Genomic DNA, 20,899 nt, shown 5'->3' with positions numbered 1-20,899 from the left:
CATCTGATCACTCTACACAATCTCGAAGCAATGTGAATGAACACCACAACAGCTTAAGCAGCACACTTTGCAAAACACAAAATTGACCATCGATTTAATGCATTTTTCGGAGATCATATTTTCTCGTGATCATCAGCGGAGGTTAAGAAAAACCCTGTGGTGTTGTTCTGTCATTTTAGATAAAAATAAAAAATGTTTTGCTACTTCATCGGAGTGGTACGAAACAATTACTTTTACGGCTGTCTATGTGCTATGTCATACCTTTGTTGTTCATGGTCAGAAATGACCACCGTTGGAAATAAATGGGAAATACATAAAAATACAGATAATTTTCTGAGTGTACAATCTACAAATCATTACCGATGCAGAAAAATAATGCACAGCAAAGAAAGGGTGACACCATAAAATATCAAGAGTGCAAAACAGACACATTCCAGAAGCCTCAAATAAGAGTTTTAAATCAGTTTGATTACCCTCTGATAAAGCATTCCAGTTCATTTTGTTTGTTTAATTTTGATGCTATGTGTAATAAAAAAAATGAACAAAAATTCTCTGCGTTCAGGTTTTACTGTTTCACAAAATGTTTTTGTAATGTAAATGCAAAAACTGACATCTCAAACAGAAAAATCTAAACCTTTACAAAAAAGTAATCTTTGAGAAAGTCTAAATATTGTCTCTATTTTTTTTTATATATATATATATAAAACATTTTAGGTGTTTGGTCACTTTTGACCACGAACAACACATGTGACACAAAAAAAATTGCATTGTCATATGAAAGACACAAAATTTCCCCAAAACATACAAAAGAAAAAGTTAACAGTAGCAACGAATACACCAATAAAGACATATAAAGAAGTATCCTAGCATAGCTACATCTGACTGAATGTGACGGCAACCAATCCGCCAAAAGGCCTCCTAAAATAACTACTGCCCAACATACTACGTCTTAAAAACGCGTTTGTCAGTCACGTAAAAACCAGAATATAGGGTTAAATGCCGAGGTATAGCCACAAATATGCCACTGTGAGCGGTTCCAACGCGCCTCTGCTCGTGTTTGCTAGAGTTCGCTCTACTGAACTACTGACCTAGTTTCGCTGCGAACGCGAGTGTGCAAACCAATCAGCTGGGAACACCGAGAGCTCCCTCTCCTCCACCGGCACTCAGCGCAATCTACAGCAGCTCTTTCCGCTTCAAGCGGACCCGTCGAGGGTGGGCTAACTTGTTTATTCTATTGTTTTAAGCGGCGAGTTACCTGTCTTTTCCTCTATCGCTCCGTCACCGCCGCCAGCCGCTGTATTCCTCGCCGACATGGCTGGAGCCGGTGCGCCGGGGCCCAGGACTCCGATGCTGCATGTGGAGAACGAAGGCGGTGGTAATGTTAGTTATTTGCGAAGGGGGGGAGAAAGAGGAGAGGTGAAGGGGAAGGGGGGCGTTAAGTCCTGTATAATTTATTTAACTGTTTTTTTTTCTTTACAACTAACTCAATTGGGAGGGTGGGCTGAGCGTAAAACGTGCAAGGAGAAGACACGATGGAATCAGGACAGTGGTTGAAATCCGGGGAAACGCGGAAGACGTCGACGCACAATCTCCTCCTACCATCAACACCGCCCTCTCTGTTTGTCCGTTCCCTCACGTTACTAACCTAGTAAGTCACGCGATATGTTATGCAAGCCTAGAAAAATGCGGTCACGGATGCGATGGCGGTATGCGGTACTGAACTGAACGGGTGCCGGTCAGTCATCTTCTCGATTGCAGCAATGTAATTCGACCGACCATATCGCATTCAGTTCTTGCACCATCATATATATATATATATATATATATATATATATATATATATATATATATATATATATATATATATATATATATATATATATATAGATAGATAGATAGATATATAGACATAGACTAGAGCTGTGTTTTATAATGAGGCATGAGCTGAATGTACATATGTAACTGATTTGTTGGGGTAAGTAGGCTAAATGGTATTACAAAAAAAAAAAAAAAAGGAAACCTTCACAAAAACTATTAGGCTATTTGATTTGTTTAAAAGTGTCAAAATATTTTATATATTTTAAAAAGATTTAGTCTTAATAATTTGTTTCAGTATCTTTAAAATTCCCATATTTCTCTGTCTGCGACAATTTCAGATATTTTCGAAATACTTGCAGTTGCAGTCTAGGCTACCCGTGTAAATGTGTGTCAAGTAGCCTACAAAAAAAAAACTAAATAAAATTCATAAAGGAAGCCACAATGACGTTTTAAATTTCGTGTATGATTTTTCTTATATTATTTTATTCGTTGTGGCAATCAGTTTTACCGGTTTATTTTGAGTAAACTGATCATATTGTACAAATGAAACTACCTTTACTGGTAGCCTGGTAAATATTTATTTTTAAGAAGCTTGCCAGTCAGACATGAACTATTTAATGTTTTAACAGACTAAACTGAATTAGGCTATCCTTATTTTATTAATTTAATGATAACTTTTAAATAATAAGTAAACTGTAATATTGTTCCATAAATCACAATAGCGGCCTTTACTGTATTTAATGCTATTTAAACTTTAATTATTTTGCTTAGAGAAACTGTATATGTATTTTTTTTGTCACGTGAAAAAATAATAATAAAGACTGTTCTCAAAAGTGGCATTTGTTTTTATATTGACTTTAATCACCATTGTGAATGTATCGTCTCTTTTCTGTTTGATAGATTGTATGGATACATTTCATGAATGTGTCTTTGCATTTATTTATTTTTTATATTTTTTATTTTATTAAATAATTTTTTTTTTTTGCTGGTTGAAACCAATAACTTTTCTTCTGTCCTGATTAAACTTTCACCTGTTTGCATCGAAACTTTTGAGTAACCGACTCTGAAAGAAAAAGAAAAACACTATCGCCAGCTAGTGGACAAGACTTCCGCATCTTATTCATTTTTATTTTCCTCTATTGGTGTCTAAAGATCGCAGGTAATATTATCTCATTAATGTAGCTGCAGAGGTGGAAAGAGTACAAAAATATTCTACTCAAGTAAAAGTACCATTACATTAATGAAATTTTACTTAAGTACAAGTAAAAGTACCAGTCTTAAATTCAACTCAAGTAAAAGTAAAAAGTAACTCATTTAAAATTTACTCAGAGTAAAAATTACTTAATTACATTTTAACAGTGGGAGGGAGTCAAAAATGGGACAGGCCAAGGGTGTCAAACTCAGTTCCTGGAGGGCCACAGTCCTGCACAGTTTAGATTTAACCCTAATTAAACACACCTGATCCAGCTAATCTAATCATTTAGGTTTATTTGAAAACTACATGATATGTGTGCTGGAGCAGGGTTAGAACTAAACTCTGCAGGGCTACGACCCTCCAGGAACTGAGTTTGACACCCCTGGGATAGGTCTATTAATCTCAAACTAGTTGTTTTTAGTTAAAGGAATCAGTTATTTAGAATAATAAAACAATTGGGCTGTTACCAGGCAAATCAGTATCAACAAACTCATCTTTTAATGCAGAGGAAATGCAGTAGATTCATTGGAAGTGGCATTTAGATGTATTACACTGTTTAGTGCAGGACAAGAATGCATTTAACCTGCAGTTACAAATGCATGAATAATGTTTTGATATACAAGACATAAAATGTTGAATACTCATTTGAAATGATAAGAAATTAATTATTTAAAAAAATCAAAAGATACTTTAAATGTGAAATTAAAATGGCCAGTATGTGTCAGCAAGTCACTGTTAATAAGTGAGTCATTGCGATTGAACCGAATCATTTAAACGGTTGATTCATTCAGGAACGAAACACTGTCACGTTGCTCAGAGACGCAAAACTGTGCTTTGGTGGCTGTGTTTGGAATTATTTTCTGTTGTAGAAATAGAGCTAAAAAAGGCAATATGGTGTCTAAAACGTAAGTCTCTTAATTAACTTGTTTACTGAACTGTTATATATGTATTTATGTATGTATATATTTATGATGATTTTTGGAGGAAAAGACGGCCTTCTTTGTGTGAATTTGATTTAATATATGAAATTATATAAATATGTGAATTTTCTGCCCCTATATCTTCAATTTTGTGATCATTCTAAATGCATTTTAGGAGACTGAATCACACAGTGAAAGAACGCACTATAAATGCGCGCGCACATCATTAAAACAAAAATTATGATATTATCACAGACGATATATATAGCACACTCCTCACCACTGTCTTTTTGGCTAATTTGTGTAAAACCTCTTGCTAACATGTCAAAGCTTCATTTTAACCACCAATGCAACGATGCAATTATTTAGCTTAGCTCTACATTCTTGCGAAGAGTGGATGTCTCGTCGAGATTTTATAAGCTGCTAGTTTGGTCTTCCTAGGCAAGTACAGCTTACACTGCATAATAGAGCATACATATGGCCAGGCCAGGGGTTCACTTCATTTCCTTCGAGTTAAACTTCAGAATATGACGGGGTTTCGTTTTCAGCTGTGTCTGCACCACTAACGCCTGTTTTGTCCGTCTGCATCTTTCTTGTGATTTTAGCGCCAGTTTGCCCTCCTGCCCATTTACTGCCGTAGTTTCCAGGGAGCGATTTTTTTTTTTACTCAGTAATTAATGTGTTTTAAAATGTAGCGAAGTACAATACTTTAAACAAAATATACTTAAGTAAGAGTAAAATTACAGATTAAAAAAATTACTTTAAAAAGTATTAGTACACAAAAAAGCTACTCAATTACAGTAACGCGAGTAAATGTAATTCGTTACTTTCCACCTCTGTGTAGCTGTAACGGACTGTATTATAACAACACAACTGTGCTTTGAAAAACAATGTTTTATTATTAACACTATATTTCTCTGAAAACACAGAAGTATAAGTGATTTAAAAAAGGATTATTTCCAGTTCTAGAGAAGTCATTGAAATGTTTTCAATATAAATTTGCTCAGCTTCCCTTATTTCTCTATACTAATTATTGTTATTTTATAAAAGCCCTTATAATGACGAATCATAAACCCTGAGAGTCATACAACCATAAGCTTAAGTTGTGGAAACTGAGACACAGGAAAGCTAACTCACACCAGAAAGATATTGCAAACAGAAAACATAATATTCTATAATGCAGTTGAATACTTTATGTGACGACTGCTCCATTAATTTGACCTCTATGATGCATTAGCACAGAGGAAAACAAGCTGGGCAGCAAAGATTTGATGCAGTGCAAATGCATATTTAGGAAATATATTGTTTCTATATCTTTATAAAAGATCAAAAGCATAGTTCTACAACTAAGCAAAAAAATAAAATAAATATATATATATATATTAGTTTTGGGCATATATTAATATTTTTAATCTAGATTAATCTCACTGTGATCTTGAAATTAATCTAGATTAAAATGGCTCATTCGAATTCTGCCGAAGGCATTCAGAATATGTATGCTACCCAAATAAAATTGACAAACAGTAAGTCTTTGAGAAGGGGTTTATCAAGCTAGGTGGTGCATTAGAAAAGGAGCTCATCTCCTGTTTCCAAAATGCATCTAAAAGTGCTTGTAAAAGCTGTAAACTAATTCCACATTGCACAAGGTGCAAACAACCTTACGCCTGTTTCACACATACTCTGGTCTGCAGTGCGTATGCGCTTGCCTATTTTTTTACGCACCCATGTTAACAGATTCCAGTTGCGTTCCAGGAGCGTTGCGTCTGCAGCAGTGCAGCGATCTTTTACGTACCGAGTAGCGAACTCCAATTGCATCCTGTGTGAAAGCACATTGAGTCCGTGCTGCACCACATACGTAACGCACACGGACTGCATACACACTGCAGACGGTGTATGTGTGAAACAGGCGTGAGCAGGGCCGTAGCTGGGGTCAGCGGGGACCCGGTGAAGGTTGTACCAGTGGGCCCTGTTTGAAATTGTTTAATTTGTATGTTCGTTTATTTTTATTTATTTGTGCTATTTACACAATGTTTAAGTTTTTTTTTCAAGTTTGTAGGTGTCAAGGTACAGAAACCAAACAATTAAGTGTAAAATAGCACTGAATAGTCTTCAATGTAAAAATTAAATATACAATCAAACCTACATTTATTCAGACACCTTCAACATTTTTCACATTATTACAGTTTTGCTATATATATATATATATATATATATATATATATATATATCAAAAATTATATCTGGTGTCTGAATAATTTTTGGTTTGACTGTTAAAACTACAAAGTAATTCAGTCAAGAGCAGTGAGTGATTTTCATTTTCATTTTCTTGGATTAACATTACAGCAGCCAGTAGCTAAATTAGGCGCGGTCACTTTAAGAGATGATGAACGCATCCAATATAATACACATCCCATTTTTTCCCTCAACTGTTTACTTTCACTTAAGAAATAACTGACAGTTTTTTCGAGCATAATTTCCAAGGTGGATATTTTGACTTATTTTGTATGTATTTGTCGGCACAAAAGCAAAAATAAGCAAATTCGGTGTTCAAGCGTTTTGAGACGCCTTTCTCTGCGTGAGCCCTGAACACCAGAACACCGCGAGTAGATACTGAATTGGGCTTTTTCACATCTTTTTGTTTGTTCAAACTGCGATTTGTATTTGTTCGTTCAGGTGCAGGAGGGACTTCGAGGAGAAGTTCGCAGAAGAGAGCTCGGTTCAGTGTTGCTGCGCGTGATAGCCTACGCGTCTCTCTCTCTCTCGGCGCGAGTAACCAACTACTCTGTTCAGCTTTTCCGCGTCTTGTGTTTGGATGCTTTAATGTTTAAATCGACAAGCGGTAAGGCTTTAAAAAAAACACGTGAAAAAGATAAGCTTTCGTGACGATGCGCAGCAGCAACTGTCCTGAGCATCTTTTTAGGCTGGCCTCAGCCAGTCGGTTATATAAAATATCAAGGTGAAAGTCATCATAGCTTAGTATAGACCCAGCTCCCAACCCAACTTTGAGAATAGATTAACGGAGATATTTTTTTTTGTCCCCCGATAAGAGTCTCCCGTTAACGCAGCACGTTAACGCCGATAACGGCCCACCACTAATATATATGTATATGTATGTATATATGGATATATATATATATATATATATATATATATAGAGAGAGAGAGAGAGAGAGAGAGAGAGAGGGAGGGAGGGAGGGAGGGAGGGAGAGCTATATATGTGTGTGTGTGATGTTTACATTTTAAATCATATTGGCAGCTGCACATTGGCTCCTGTGATCCACTAGATGTCACTCTTCTCTTTAAAAACAGTGCCTTGTACCAGCTTTTGCTCTTAAGATACACTATACAGTCGTGGCCAAAAGTTTTGAGAATTACATAAATATTAGTTTTCAAAAAGTTTGCTGCTAAACTGCTTTTAGATCTTTGTTTCAGTTGTTTCTGTGATGTACTGAAATATAATTACAAGCACTTCATACGTTTCAAAGGCTTTTATCGACAATTACATGACATTTATGCAAAGAGTCAGTATTTGCAGTGTTGGCCCTTCTTTTTCAGGACCTCTGCAATTCGACTGGGCATGCTCTCAATCAACTTCTGGGCCAAATCCTGACTGATAGCAACCCATTCTTTCATAATCACTTCTTGGAGTTTGTCAGAATTAGTGGGTTTTTGTTTGTGCACCCACCTCTTGAGGATTGACCACAAGTTCTCAATGGGATTAAGATCTGGGGAGTTTCCAGGCCATGGACCCAAAATTTCAACATTCTGGTCTCTGAGCCACTTAGTTATCACTTTTGCCTTATGGCACGGTGCTCCATCGTGCTGGAAAATGCATTGTTCTTCAGCAAACTGTTGTTGGATTGTTGGAAGAAGTTGCTGTTGGAGGGTGTTTTGGTACCATTCTTTATTCATGGCTGTGTTTTTGGGCAGAATTGTGAGTGAGCCCACTCCCTTGGATGAGAAGCAACCCCACACATGAATGGTGTCAGGATGCTTTACTGTTGGCATGACACAGGACTGATGGTAGCGCTCACCTTTTCTTCTCCGGACAAGCCTTTTTTCCAGATGCCCCAAACAATCGGAAAGGGGCTTCATCTGAGAATATGACTTTGCCCCAGTCCTCAGCAGTCCATTCACTATACTTTCTGCAGAAGATCCATCTGTCCCTGATGTTTTTTTGAAGAGAAGTGGCTTCTTTGCTGCCCTTCTTGACACCAGGCCATCTTCCAAAAGTCTTGGCCTCACTGTGCGTGCAGATGCACTCACACCTGCCTGCTGCCATTCCTGAGCAAGCTCTGCACTGGTGGCACTCCGATCCCGCAGCTGAATCCTCTTTAGGAGACGATCCTGGCGCTTGCTGGACTTTCTTGGACGCCCTGAAGCCTTCTTTACAAGAATTGAACCTCTTTCCTTGAAGTTCTTGATGATCCTATAAATTGTTGATTTAGGTGCAATCTTAGTAGCCACAATATCCTTGCCTGTGAAGCCATTTTTATGCAACGCAATGATGGCTGCACGCGTTTCTTTGCAGATCACCATGGTTAACAATGGAAGAACAATGATTTCAAGCATCACCCTCCTTTTAACATGTCAAGTCTGCCATTCTAACCCAATCAGCCTGACATAATGATCTCCAGCCTTGTGCTCGTCAACATTCTCACCTGAGTTAACAAGACGATTACTGAAATGATCTCAGCAGGTCCTTTAATGACAGCAATGAAATGCAGTGGAAAGGTTTTTTTGGGATTAAGTTAATTTTCATGGCAAAGAAGGACTATGCAATTCATCTGATCACTCTTCATAACATTCTGGAGTATATGCAAATTGCTATTATAAAAACTTAAGCAGCAACTTTTCCAATTTTCCAATATTTATGTAATTCTCAAAACTTTTGGCCACGACTGTACTTTCAATATGTAATATACAACTTTAGTAAAGGTTTATGGGTCAGTGATGCGGCACCTTTTCATAAATATATATATATTTTTAAATCAACAGATTCAAAAAATTATGTGGGTTAAATGCCCCTAGACTGACAAACAATTAGCTTTATACATTTACAGCAAAACCAGACTACAGGCAGTTTTAGCTTAATATTAATAATATATACTATAATTATGAATTTCAAAATATTCTGAATTACAAAAATATTGTTAGCTTATGCTATCTGGCAAGCTAACTAGCTACCTGATGCTAACTTCAGGTAACTTATTAAAGGACAGAGAAATTAAGCCATGCCTCCTGGGGGGGGGGGGGTGCAGTGTAAGCTTCATGGTGAATACTTCAACATCACTCTGGTTACAACAAAAGTGTATCTCGACTTTATCCAGTGGTTATTTTGGGGAAAAACAGTAGGGGGCGTTTTCCTCCCACTCTACCCTAAATTAAAGGTGCTCTAAGCGATGCTGGGAGTCCTAACTTCTTGTTGACATTCAAATTGTTGTCAAACAAAACGGAGGCTAGCTAGACCCTCCCTCCACCTCATCCGTGCACTAACCCCCCAAACCCCACCCCCAAATCTTTCTTGTCGGTTATTGGCTGGAACAGTTTGTTATGTTTTGTGGTGTCGGTGAGCCCAGTTTGTTTTTCTTGTTGTTTGTGGAGCCTATGGTGTCTAGAGAGACCCCATTTTTTTTACAGTGTGTTCAGGGGACAAGCAGCTAGCGGATAGTGAGGAGATGTTTGTTGGATGTGACAAAAAATGTTTTGGCCTAAAAAATGTGTGACATCACTTAGAGCACCTTTAAAAGTGCAGGTGTTAAACCAACCCCACAGTGTAGAGTTTTTTCCAGACCAACACTTTAACATTTTTATGATTATTATTATTATTATATTTTATAATTTTTGCATTGTTATTTGTATAATTATTATTATTTTGCTTCACATTTTGTAGGTCACGAACCTTAATTTGCATGATGCATATCTTCATTTTGATTGTGGAAAATACTAAGTCCTTGTTTCTCTCAGTTTTTCAGGCCCTTGCACCGAATGGCAGACCTTCATTGAGGAAGGTCCAGATTTTATTCAAACATACTATTGAGGCTCTATAACAGGCATCAGTGAAACACAGCCTGCGAGCCGTGCAGAGTGCAGACTACCAATGAATTTTTTAGACCTCAATATCTGAATTTTTAAAGCACACTGCATTTTTGATGATTATTGCGTAAAAGAGGATTTCACGGGGAAAAGGTGCAGCCCTTTACTTATAAAAGCAATAGAATTAAATTGCAAGTGTGACTTTTGTGCATCAGCTACAGTGCAACGGCCCTCACAGTTTGAACCTTTATGTCAGTTTCTGGTTGTTGACGGTAATACGTTTGATCCATGAACCCCAAGAACTGTTCCTCGGGATAAGGGTTAGACTGGGACTAGAAGACACAGTATCTTGTTACACCTGCTCATATCATACAACCTCGAGCCTGCGATCCTTGACTTCGCTGTCAATATTTAATGAGTTCTGCTAGTCACTCTCTTTGCCCTGCTTTCGTATGGGTAAGACCAAGAAGGGAGGGGTTGGAGAAGAGGCAGGTGTTTGGCATCTTCTGTCACTGTCTGTGAGGGAGCAGAGGAGAACGCCGGAGTTTCCATTATTGATGTATGCCAGCATAACTTCCACAATGCCGATACACTGAACCAAAGACCGGATTCACCCCATTTTCTCCTAGTGCCTTGTTTCTGGATGTTCTCAGCCCAAACCGCATGAAGTATTGTACCCAGACCGTCCAAACTAAAGTCCCTCCTCTTCATTCTCTCTGTTCCGTCTCTGGCTCAGCATCTCTCCTCCTCCCCTCCAGCACACCTAGACCATCTCAGTCCAGCACAGGAAAGGATGCACACCAGCGCCTAGTGGATATCCTGCTCCTTTTTTTCTGCAAAAGCAGAAGAGTGAGAAGACAAGTGTTTGAGGGACAGAAGAGCAAGGGAAGGAGAAATGCCACTGGGGGGGTTTGCGGGTCTAAAGGAGAAGCTCAAACCAGGGAAGGAGGAGTTGAAGAACAATGTTGGCGACTCTCTGGGGAACCTGCAGAAGTAAGTGTGAAGGCAGCTGAATTGGAGTCTAAGCACTAAGTGGAAGATATGAGGAGATTGCTTGCATATATGTGCTGCATCATGCTTTTGGTATTAAATTAAATTAAATTAAATTATGGGAAAGGATTTAGAATTGTGAAATCAACTTAAAATTTATTGAGCAGCAAATTTTTGGGAGAAATAACATTCAACACAAAATATCATTTAAAAAAAGAAATGGCAAAGAATAGACTGTGATATATATATATATATATATATATATATATATATATATATATATATTATACATATAAAGTACAGAGAGAAACTACAATACCATAGAATCGAATATATAGAACTATGGAGAGTTATATTATGTTTTCAAAGTTTTTTGTGATGAGGGATGCTGGTATAATTTTATGAAAAATTATATTATGTTTTAATGTTTGAAAAACAGTTTTCAGAGTATTTCTATACACTGCAAATTGTTTATCCAAGAAAGTAAAAACATCTTCAATTCTTACATGCATTTTTATATAAATATACATATCAAAATGTTGCCACAGGATATCATTGCTTGTATGGGCATCTTGAAATATCACTACATTATCAGGCACAAACCTAATATTTTCACTTTGTATCTTGGCCAGTAATTTAAAAACATTATTTAGTTTTCTAGGTCTTTCCATACATATTTAATATCTAATACATCTGGAGAGAGTAAAAACCTTAAGATTTCACATTAGAGCCAAAAACATGTCACATATGTCTTGCACATTAGACAGCTTTATATGTGAGATAATGTAAATAATTTCCTGTGTCTGTAATATTGACAGGAAATCTCTTAGAGCTTGTAGAACTATAGAGAGGGAAAATTAATATATGGGTGCACACTAAATAATTTAACAACAAGTCATGCAATATTTATTCTCATTCCTACCTAAAAAAATGACTTAATTTTTCAGTGTTTAAATTAAACATGATTTAATTTAGATTTGTGAATAAAAGCAGATATAAAATGCACCATCATTTATTTAAGACAAAGTAGAGTATTATAATATTTGCTTAAGAGCAATGCCATTTCCAAAAGCAACAAATATTATTAAAAATAGATTTTATATTCCTAAAATAGCAATGACAACAATATCTAATAGAGTACCTGCTTTTGAAAAGAAACTGGAAGTGTTCATGATAGAAAACACAGTAAGTGTATAGAAGCTGTTTGCCACATGTTTTATTTAAGAGAATACAATGCTATGCTGAGATAGAATGGCATCTAATACGGTTCATTATATATATATATATTTATTTATTTATTTTTACTTGTGGTAAAAAGTGACATGGCTGGGTCATTATTATGTAAAATCTTTAGCGGTTGTTGTTAGTCCTTGCATATGACTTTGTGATGTTTAGGTGATAACATCCTTTATTTCATTGGTTACATTTGACTGTAACCTTTTTTTATCTTATGGAAATTTTAAACCAATCTATAGAGTCTCTATTCATGCTGTTACTAAAATCAAAGATATGGAAAAGATAAACAACATATGGAAACAATGTTTTTTTCTAATCTGATTGTTCACAATAGAAAAAGATTTATTTGTGTGATTTCAAGACTGTACCAGACCAGGACTTCACCTCAAATGTGCAATAATAATGCTTCACAGAGATCAGGAACAGGCTCTTGAAATGATTCCTCTTGATCCTCCATTCACAAACTAACAGTATACAGCTTTTAGTGAGCTCCTTCGTCTGTATGTGGAAGAACTCAGGTGTGCATTTCAAAATAGACAGATGAAAGTAATTCCTGTGAGGTGGAGGATGAGAGGAAAGATGCAGGTTCAGTAATGGAACAGGTGCGTGCAGTGAGATGGAGGGAGCACCAAACTCAATATGACCTTTTCAATGCCACACTCTGGCAACCTCTTCTGGCCCCTTTCTAACTGAGTCCACCCATCACTCATAAATGTGGGTATATCACTTGCAAACAGCACTGAATCTAAATGAATCTAAAGCTACTTTTGCAATCCAAAAAGAGGTCCAGTTGTGGTTTATACATCAATTATGGAGTCATATAATTATTATTTTGTTCTTTTTGACCACTGCAAGCCATTTCTAAAGCAATTCTTAACCTATGATAGGAAAATCGATGGCTCTAATGTGGCTGAAGAGGACAACATTGAGCTGACAGAAGATGGTCGACCAGTGGCGGCCCCTAATCGCAGCCCACCTATTTTCGATTGTGGCTGCTTTGGCCTCCCCAAACGTTACATCATTGCCATCCTCAGCGGCCTTGGCTTTTGCATCTCGTTTGGCATCCGCTGCAACCTCGGTGTAGCCATTGTAGAAATGGTTAACAACAACACTGTCTACATCAATGGGACTGCTGTCATGCAGGTGAAACTTGGAACATATAAACTGAAAATGGCAAATTACCATTCTCATACACTCATCTCTTTTAAAGTTAGAACAAGAGGTTTTCAAAATACGAAAGGTAAAGGGAAAGTTTACCCAAAATTGAAAATGTTGGCATCATTTACTCACCCTCATGTTGTCCCAAACCTGTGTGATTGTCTTTCTTCTATTGAACACACACACAAAAGATATTTTGAAGAACTGTTGCCAGTAGCTATCGACTTCCACAGTATGAAAAAAAAAAGAAATACAAAGAATGGAGGTTAATGGGAGTCATGGAACAACATGAGGGTGAGAAAATGAGGACAACATTTTCATTTTGGGGTGAACTATCCCTTTAAGACTGTATATATGTAAATCTATACATTATAGATTATATTTTATTTTACAACATACAACATTTACAAAATACAACATGCAATAAATTTAGAAATGATTGTATTTATAAAATTATATAAATTATTATTGTATTAAATTATTCTATGGGCAACTTGGTAATATATACACATACACATTTAGTTTTGAGGAAAAATGTATACTCTATTTATATATATACTCTATTTATATATATATATATATATATATATATATATATATATATATATATATATATATATATATATATATATATAAAAGATAGTCCGTTTGACTTCTTCAGCTTTCAAGGTCAAAGAGCCGATTATCTTCTTTTGTTCTGACTTGAATTGTCATCACTTTTTTGATAGTTGGCCAAAATTTTCTGTAATTTCCTGTCATAACACACATTGGGAGGATTACACGACTCACACACACACACACACACACACACACACACACACACACACACACACACACACACACACACACACACACACACACACACACATTCACAAGGTCATTTAACTATTCATGTCTTGTGATAATTAATTTATATTATGCACAGAAATGTGTCTACAAAAGTTTTTTGTATTATTATTATTTTCTTTCTTTTATAAATTATATAACGCGGTCTCCTCTAATTCTTGTCTCTTTCAGCCAGCTCAGTTTAATTGGGATCCAGAGACAGTGGGCTTGATACATGGCTCTTTTTTCTGGGGCTACATTGTTACTCAAATCCCTGGAGGTTTCATCTCTAATAAACTAGCAGCAAACAGGTGAGGCCCCATGCCACGTTTGGATGGCAGAAGTATGTTCCATATTATAGCTCTCATATCACATTCACTGTTAAAAGGTGTTTGAAGACCCAAGGGACCAGACGAGTGCAGCGGTCAGGGCTGTGAGGGTTAAATTTGTGCCTTGTGTTGATTAGAGGGGCGATAGCTGTCTTGTAATAAAAGCCTCACAGGAAAAGAGGACACGTGGCTGACAGAATTAATAATGAAAGATCCAGCAGTAGATCTCTCACTGAAACACCAGCCACTGGAATATTACAAGTGTCACTTACACACTGTTTTGAGGGAAAAGGGGGAAGTAGATTGATGGATTAAATGGAGATAAAGGACAACTGAATGAACCAAAATAACTCTTTTTTTTTTGTGTGATCCGGTGATGTAGCTACACTAGCTAGCATCATGCCTTTTCAAACTGATGGGGTTTTTAAGGGAAGTAAATTTTGAATAAAAAAAATCTAGCATTTTCTTATCAATCAAATCTACCTTTGATCATTAATTAGCAAAAATATTGAAGGTAAAAATGTCTTATTTTGATAAGTTCAATCCAGTTGGATATCCAATCAAACTTGCATATGCATATGAAAGATCATTAATTGAACTTAATCCCACTGTAAATGCTAAATAAAAGCTGTACCATTAGAACAGTGTTGTTTTAGTATAATTGAGATACTACTATGTATTTTATAAATATGTTATTATTAGTTATTTTTTTGTGTGTGCATATTTTCTGTTTTCAATGTCATTTGAGTAAATGTTTTAGTAATTTTGTTGTGTGCTTTGACATTTAAGTTTTTTATAAGTTGTTATTCATTTTTATTTCAGTTTAGTTATTTTAGTACATCACTAATAATCATTGAATAGGATGTTGCACTTGTGCTTCAAACTATTCCGTTCAATTCTAATGCATTTTGATTTTACATCATGGTTCTGTTACATCATGTTTTAATGTCAGAATGAGGACTGATGTTAGTGTTGTTCAATTCAGTTATTAAAATAACGGTAACACTTTATTTAAAGGTGTCCTTGTTAAATGTTACATGTTCTTGCTATTATAATAACAATTAATTATGCATAATTACATGCAAGTAACCCTAAGCCAAACCTAAATCGAAACCCTAACCATGTACAGTAGTTAATTAATATTACTCAGTACTTATATGTATGTATAATTACACTGTAACAAGGACACATTAAAATAAAGTGTATATAATAAAGTGCTATCCTGACTGTGTATGCTTTTTGTGTTATTTAAGATCGCTTTGTTTTTATATTGCTTCACATGGAATCCATGATAACAGAATTAACTAACATTACCAAATGTCTCTGAACTGTTTCTCAGGGTGTTCGGAGCAGCTATTTTCTTGACGTCACTGCTAAACATGTTTATTCCATCAGCTGCCAGGGTTCACTATGGCTGTGTCCTGTTTGTGCGAATCTTACAGGGACTGGTGGAGGTGAGCGGCCACCAGTGACCTCATCTTAAAACATGTCATAAAATATTTACTTTTTGTGACATTACTTTACATTTTACATATTTATTTTAAATGGTATGCTAATGCTCAGTGTATTTAAAGCAGTAATCTGTTGACAATTCTGTCAATATTTACTCATCTGCATGTCATTACAAACCCATGACTTTATTCTTTAGTGAAATGCAAAAGGCGAATAGAATGTCTACACTGACTTAAACTATTATGAGTGAACTATTCCTTTAAGTATTAATTGGTCACTATTGGATTACCCATTTTGATTAAAAAGAAAGAAAGAAAGAAAGAAAGAAAGCAGATACTAAGCTACTAACCGTGCATTATGTTCTCAGGGTGTCACATATCCAGCCTGCCATGGAATGTGGAGTAAATGGGCTCCTCCTTTGGAAAGAAGCCGTCTGGCTACTACCTCATTCTGTGGTGAGTAGGTTTGTGACAGAATATTTTGTTGAAAAGGTCAGGAGACATAACATAACAGACATTACAAAAAACACTTCATATATTTACTTTAACAATGTATTTATCTTTACCAGCAAAATAGCTTCAAATAAAATCTGAAGCAGAAGCAACCATTACGTCTATGAGAATGAATGAATCAATGTTTGAACAAATCGTTTGAGTGAATGATTCAGTGAGTTATTCGCATAGAACCACTTGCTGAATTTGCAACCGCATACTAGCTCTTACCATTTTACCATATATTTCTATAGCAGGAATAGTAAAAGTTGCGTGCACTTCCGAATTAAGCTGGTCCACTTGTTTATTTATCAAATGAATCAGTTTTTTAATGAGTCATTTGAATAAATGATAAAGTGATTCAATCATAAAAACGGACATAACAATATAACTTTCAGAAAATATGACTGAAAAATGTAAAAATAAAACATTATTTTACCATCCTGATGTTCATCACTCACTGCTTTTCCTTTAAATACTAAATTTAATGCTTCCATATACAAATCTGTCTGTACCTGTGTCTGCAGTAGAAGTAAACACTCAAGACAAAGATTCTCAAAAATCATTCTCAATTTAAGTTAATGTCCAATTGACCATTCGTCTGTTGCTCTTTATTCCAATGCTCATTACCCCTCAAATGCATTAAAACAGCCATCTTTCACAACAAACAGGTGCCATGACAACCTGTGCTTCAAACAGTGCTTGACGTGACCACTAAATGAAGACGCTCTACACACAGCTTCACCTTCTTTATGTGAAAGAGGCGTTCTTCTGTTGACACGAATGAAGCAGCACCATCTTCTGTGTTCAAAACCTCACTTGAAAACCCTTGCCTACGCCAAACAGGAAGGTTTACAAGTGCATCGAGTAATAAAATATACATTAAGACACCTTTTCATTAAAATCTCATTTCCTGCAGCAGCCAGCCTGTCCTTCAGGCGGAGGCACATGTTGTTCTGAGGTCTGAAGTAGCTGCACTGAGCAGATTACATTGTTACCCTGCAAGTTTGATGAAGGGCTTGAATCCTGGCATTGGTATTTACTGCTGAAAAGCCCTAATAGCTTGACAACTTGGGTAAATGACAGAATCTTTATTATTGGATAAAGCATTCCTTAAAAAGTCCCCCAAATATATGAGAATCTGTAGGTTAATTTGTAAGTTACTACATTAAAATGAACAGCACTGATTCTGCTCTCTCAAAGCTGAACCAAACCAATCATGCCAGTTTTCCACTGAAAGCTATGAGGCAACCCCCACAATGGCTTCAAATGATTGTACTGTAAATGTAATGGGAATATTGCAGTTGGATTAATGTCCTCCCTCTTAATTTAACTTTCTTAATTACACCTATGTGTGTGTGTGTGTGTGTTCTGGTTGACAGGGTCTTATGCAGGAGCTGTGATAGCCATGCCACTGGCTGGAATATTAGTGCAGTATGTAGGCTGGCCCTCTGTCTTCTATATATATGGTGAGTTTAGGATAGGCCTTTAAAATGTACTGGTAAAGAATGAATGAATGAATGAATGAAAGTGTTCATGTGTAAAGTGATCAGATCAGATGATCAGAAATGATCAGAGATGTGTGGTTCTGTGCTCATATCCAGGTGTGTTTGGCATAATATGGTATACTTTCTGGCTTCTGCTGGCTTATGACAGTCCAGCGATCCATCCCACCATCAGTGAGGAAGAAAGGACATACATTGAGACCTCTATTGGGGAAGGAGCAAATTTAATGAGCACTACTGAGGTAGTCCAAAGTCTTCTTTCATGCATTTGATTCAATACATTTAATGTTAAGATGGTCATGTAATATCCTAAACTACTTTGTGAAAACGTCTGTTTTCTCTCTTTGTAGAAATTTAAAACTCCTTGGCGTGAATTCTTTACATCTATGCCTGTCTATGCCATTATTGTGGCAAACTTCTGCCGTAGCTGGACCTTTTACCTCCTGCTCATTAGTCAGCCAGCTTACTTTGAAGAGGTCTTTGGATTCCCCATAAGCAAGGTGGGCTCTGATGGGATTTTGAGTTACAGAATCTGTGATTTTAACTACCAGTGCTTTTCAGTACAATTCAATCTAATAGGCTAACTACATGATGTCGGGCTGTTACAGGTGGGCATTTTGTCAGCGGTGCCTCACATGGTGATGACGATCATTGTGCCAATAGGAGGCCAATTGGCCGACTTTCTGAGGAGTCGGAAAATCCTCTCTACTACAAACGTGCGCAAAATCATGAACTGTGGAGGTATGCAAAGTCCCAAGCTCATGTCATTGGTTGAGAGTTCAGCCATCAGCTTAGGCATATGCATATTAATTTAGGATAAGTGAAGGTATCAAAAATACACACATTAGGCTTAAAAAGCAAAACAATTAGGAACAGTTTACACAAAGCATTCTTGCATTAGAGAGGCATTTGTAAAAGTTTTAAATGTTGCTTTTCAACTCATCATGCGTTAACTTCTCGTCCACAGGTTTTGGCATGGAGGCCACGTTGCTGCTGGTGGTCGGGTACTCACACACACGTGCAGTGGCCATCTCATTCCTCATCCTGGCAGTGGGCTTCAGTGGATTTGCGATATCAGGTGACACATGAGACAGGTGTCAGTCATCAGAGTGTCAGTCAACATATTCCTGTGCCATTTGGCTTTGTCTGATTGTAATCTTTTTCTTTGTACTTATGCCACCTCTCCAGCTTCAATAATTTGGGTTACTCAGTTGTAGTAAAAGAACAAAGTGGAAAGAATATGATGATACAACCTGGAATATTAGTTTTTAAAATGACACAGGAAAATATCTAAATATGTGAAATGTATTTCTGTATTTCTGTGACAAAGGATTCAACGTAAACCATCTGGACATAGCTCCTCGCTATGCCAGTATACTTATGGGCATCTCTAATGGAGTAGGTACCCTGTCTGGCATGGTTTGCCCCCTCATTGTTGGAGCACTTACCAAACACAAGGTATTCACTTCATCACCTTATTCTTGTACATAGAAAAAAATCATACTATATGCACAAGGATTTTATTTTTTTTTATCTATGAGATCCCATGCAGATAGATTCCTTCTTTCAAGATGAAGTCATTTCCCTAATATTAGATAAGGGGAATTTTTGACATGACATGAATATCTATAGCAGTGGTGCTCAAATAGGGGGTCTCAGCACACTTCTAAGGGGGCCTCAAGATGACTAAAATATATATAAAAATTATTCAATTATTATGTATTATACATTATAATGTATAATTGTTATATAATATATTAAAATAAACTCTTAAATGCTAAAAGATGTAAATGAAAATGTGTTTATAATAAAACACAAAATATAAATATATTATAATATAATATATTATATATAATTAAAATATTTAAATAAAAATATGTATTTTCCCCTACTCAATAACTGTTGTTTTTAACTGAAGATCTTGAAAATTCCAAAAGTTAATAGTGGTTATATAATGTAATAGATCGATACTCCTTCTTTCTGCTAAAAAACGAGCAGCTTTGTCATAATTTATGACAGAAATGCTGGAAATAGTCTATATCATGGAGCCTTCGAATATTGTTTTGATTAATGAGAGTCATTTAAGTAAAAAAGAAAAAAAAAACACTGATCTATAGTGATAAACTGTAGAAATGTTTTCACAGATAACCAAAATGATCATATTTTAGTAAATTTAATAATGTTAAAAAAAAGGTTACAAGAGCAAAAATATTTTAATGGGTAAGATCAATAAGAAATATCTCTTTAAGGTAACAGCTGCCTATGTTCAATTATGTATGTACAGTTTAGTGACGTTATAATTATTATTATTTACACAAACATATATTGCATATCCTCATCACTTTTCTCTTGTCATCAACAGACTCGACTAGAATGGCAGCATGTCTTTGTGATTGCTTCCATGGTGCATTACACTGGCGTGATCTTCTATGCCATCTTTGCCTCTGGTGAGAAGCAGGACTGGGCTGATCCTGAGAACACCAGCGATGAGAAATGTGGCATCATCGGGGAAGATGAGCTGGCTGATGAGACCGAGCCCAAATGTGACAGTGCCCTGGCCACCAAGCAGAAGACCTATGGAACCACAGAAAGCTCTGCAAGCCGCAAGCAAGGCTGGAAGAAGAAGAGAGGGGTGACCATGCAAGCAGATGAAGATCACGGATCAAATCATTATGAAAATGGGGAATATCAGAATGAGTATCAATGACATTTTGGTGATCAAACTCTCAAGACTGAGTGCTGAGGTGTAGCAGTATTTATTTAAGTAAGCCACCCTGGGACTACGACATTCCACCTGACATTTGACACAGCAGTATATCTGAGTTGTGAAGAAATCTTTTGGATGGCTTGCTTTATGATTTCATCCTGCTGTAGAAGCTGGATCAGTCACACCAGAATGATCTGTGAGTAGTTAATTTGACAGCTGTAGGCAGACATAATGAAG

The 20,899-nt window shown here is 36.4% G+C and overlaps 2 protein-coding genes across 5 annotated transcripts in view; one reads left to right on the top strand and one right to left on the bottom strand.

The window, feature by feature from the left end:
* LOC132156237 (basic helix-loop-helix ARNT-like protein 1) overlaps positions 1-1,554 on the bottom strand; it is a 25,942-nt gene extending 24,388 nt beyond the window's left edge. Inside the window, exon 1 of one of the 3 annotated variants that reach the window (XM_059565147.1) lies at positions 1,256-1,554. In XM_059565147.1, coding sequence (XP_059421130.1) covers positions 1,256-1,313 — 58 coding nt within the window. In that variant the 5' untranslated portion in view covers positions 1,314-1,554. The remainder of the gene's footprint in view (positions 1-1,255) is intronic. The other 2 variants (XM_059565148.1, XM_059565146.1) reach the window with 2 other exon arrangements.
* LOC132156239 (vesicular glutamate transporter 3-like) lies at positions 1,510-20,899 on the top strand. Of its 2 annotated transcripts, none has more exons than XM_059565150.1 (12): positions 1,510-1,648; positions 13,083-13,338; positions 14,371-14,489; positions 15,847-15,961; positions 16,327-16,414; positions 17,833-17,919; positions 18,055-18,197; positions 18,306-18,455; positions 18,564-18,696; positions 18,923-19,033; positions 19,286-19,413; positions 20,318-20,899. In XM_059565150.1, exons 2-12 carry the CDS (start codon positions 13,291-13,293, stop codon positions 20,660-20,662), a joined length of 1,467 nt encoding a protein of 488 aa, XP_059421133.1. In that variant the 5' UTR covers positions 1,510-1,648; positions 13,083-13,290; the 3' UTR covers positions 20,663-20,899. The 2 variants fall into 2 exon arrangements, with proteins under 2 accessions (XP_059421133.1, XP_059421132.1); XM_059565149.1 differs by lacking the exon at positions 1,510-1,648 and adding an exon at positions 10,184-10,962.

Source organism: Carassius carassius, chromosome 13, assembly GCF_963082965.1.
Source record: "Carassius carassius chromosome 13, fCarCar2.1, whole genome shotgun sequence".
NCBI lineage: Eukaryota > Metazoa > Chordata > Actinopteri > Cypriniformes > Cyprinidae > Carassius > Carassius carassius.
This window is presented reverse-complemented; position numbering and strand designations above follow the sequence as displayed.